This window comes from Barbatula barbatula, assembly GCF_947034865.1.
Source record: "Barbatula barbatula genome assembly, chromosome: 18".
Taxonomy (NCBI): domain Eukaryota; kingdom Metazoa; phylum Chordata; class Actinopteri; order Cypriniformes; family Nemacheilidae; genus Barbatula; species Barbatula barbatula.
Genome location: NC_136781.1, coordinates 14,521,149 through 14,523,050, shown reverse-complemented (window position 1 = coordinate 14,523,050; position 1,902 = coordinate 14,521,149). Strand labels below are relative to the sequence as shown.

At 34.0% G+C, this 1,902-nt stretch overlaps 1 protein-coding gene across 3 annotated transcripts in view; it reads right to left on the bottom strand.

Moving 5' to 3' along the window:
• Positions 1–312: 312 nt before the first annotated feature.
• The window catches only part of LOC306907740 (ATP-binding cassette sub-family C member 5), a 36,941-nt gene continuing 35,351 nt past the window's right edge, over positions 313–1,902 (bottom strand). For all 3 annotated transcript variants that reach the window (XM_079480089.1, XM_079480090.1, XM_079480091.1), the window contains 2 exons: positions 1,609–1,773; positions 313–1,469 (listed from right to left, as the gene is read on the bottom strand). In XM_079480089.1, the coding sequence (XP_079336215.1) occupies positions 1,368–1,469; positions 1,609–1,773 (267 nt within the window). In that variant the 3' untranslated portion in view covers positions 313–1,367. The remainder of the gene's footprint in view (positions 1,470–1,608; positions 1,774–1,902) is intronic.

Here is a 1,902-nt window from a genome sequence, read left to right as displayed (position 1 = left end):
AAAACTCGAGGCAAAATAAAAGTCCCTTTGTAGATGAAATTGAACTTTTCGTGGAAGGATATTATTATGTCAAGAGGTTTTGGTGCGTGTCGATTAAACATTTGAATATTATTCTTAGTTTGTAATTAAATAAATTCAATAATAGCCAAATGCTTTATTACTACTCAGGGCATTTCAATGTAATCGTTCACTACCAAAACCATCAAAGCAAATGTTGGATTTTATACTATACTATACTAATTGTTTTGTTTATTTGACTTTTTCTTAAGACAGTATAACATACAATAGAATAATAATAGGAAAACAGGAAATGGTTATATGCATAAATATACTTTATTTTACGTAAGCATTTTTGCAACAGTGATAAAACAAGTAAACAAATGCAAAATCCTAACCCAACCCTAACCAAGGCAACTCTTAATGATGAACTCAATATCTAATTAGGAAAACTCATTTTACTTCTTGATTTTTCCAATAAGCATATCTGAACATATATCGGTGTGGCATACATACAAAAATACATATATATAGATTCCCAAAAGGCTTATTTGAGGTACCTAAACATGTGCAATTTTCAACTTTAAGCTTTTCAACAAAAACTCAACTTAAAGATGAATAAAATATTTTATGGAACTTGTTAGCTCTTTATAAATCAAAGAGTTTAAAAGCGTATGTGTGTGTTTATTACGTGACATTACACAAACATACGCACTTAGATTAAAAGACGCAGTGTATTGATAATGAATTTTTCACGATTGCACATTTTGTTCACAAAAACTAATTGCATAGTTGACAAATAACAGAAGAGGCACAACATTTACGATTGAAAAATACAGCAATACATTTTTTTTTTCTGTTGACATGTCTGGAATGACTGCTTTGCGTTATGTGAATCTTTGGTTGAATTTTCATTCTTGTCCAGTAAGTAGACTTGAGAACTTCAGATACATATAAGGCAAATCACTACCTTACCGTATAGTCACTACATATCTTACATGCATTACAAAATGGAAAAAAATAAATACATATCAGTGTGCAAAAATGACTTTTACCAAATTCAGGTAGAAGAAAGTCTTATATGAGAAATGCACTCAAAACACTGCATCAGTACCAATGTCAGGAGTATAGACACTCCAGTGGCGGTCAGGATTGATCTGCCTCAGCGGGAAAATAAAGTGCACATAATGTGAATATTCCCATCGGAAGACTCTCTTTCACGACGTCATAACGCCTCAAAATCTCGGTTAACTAGAACATTATCATGTTACTAAAGAACAACAATCATCTCCATTTTGCAGTTAGCAGCTTAATCTTTAGTTTGCAATTTATTCTCAGCAGGTTAGAAGAACGTCTTGTCTCTCTTCATTTCAGTGCATGTTCTTCGAAGTTTCTTCGGCTGCCGCCATCATGGTGTGAAAACGAGAGTTTTCATTGGCCAGCAGGTTTGAAGGGGTATCAAACTCCAAAATCTGTTTTGAAAATCACATCTAGAAGTTATACGTATTCAATTGGTGTTACAGTGTAAGCTTTATATGACTTTCTCAAGCTGAATATATGTTCCTGGATTCTTTCTCTTTTGGCCATGCATTTAGAGCTATGGTTACTGACCTGACCCTGGTCCAGAACCATGATTCTGGAACAGTTTAGCACAGTGTTGAGACGATGGGCAATGATCAGAGTGCTACAGCCACTAAATGCTGTTCGAATAGTGTCCTGTATGAGACGGTCTGTCTCTGTGTCAATGGAAGCTGTTGCTTCGTCTAAGAGCAGGATCTTAAACAAACATACAGCACAAAACAGTGATGATCAAATTGTGTTCCACTGCTGCAGAAATGACACACTTTAATATTCATTTTATAAACTTTACATTTGTTCTGCCTATACAGGTGCATTTAAGTAAAT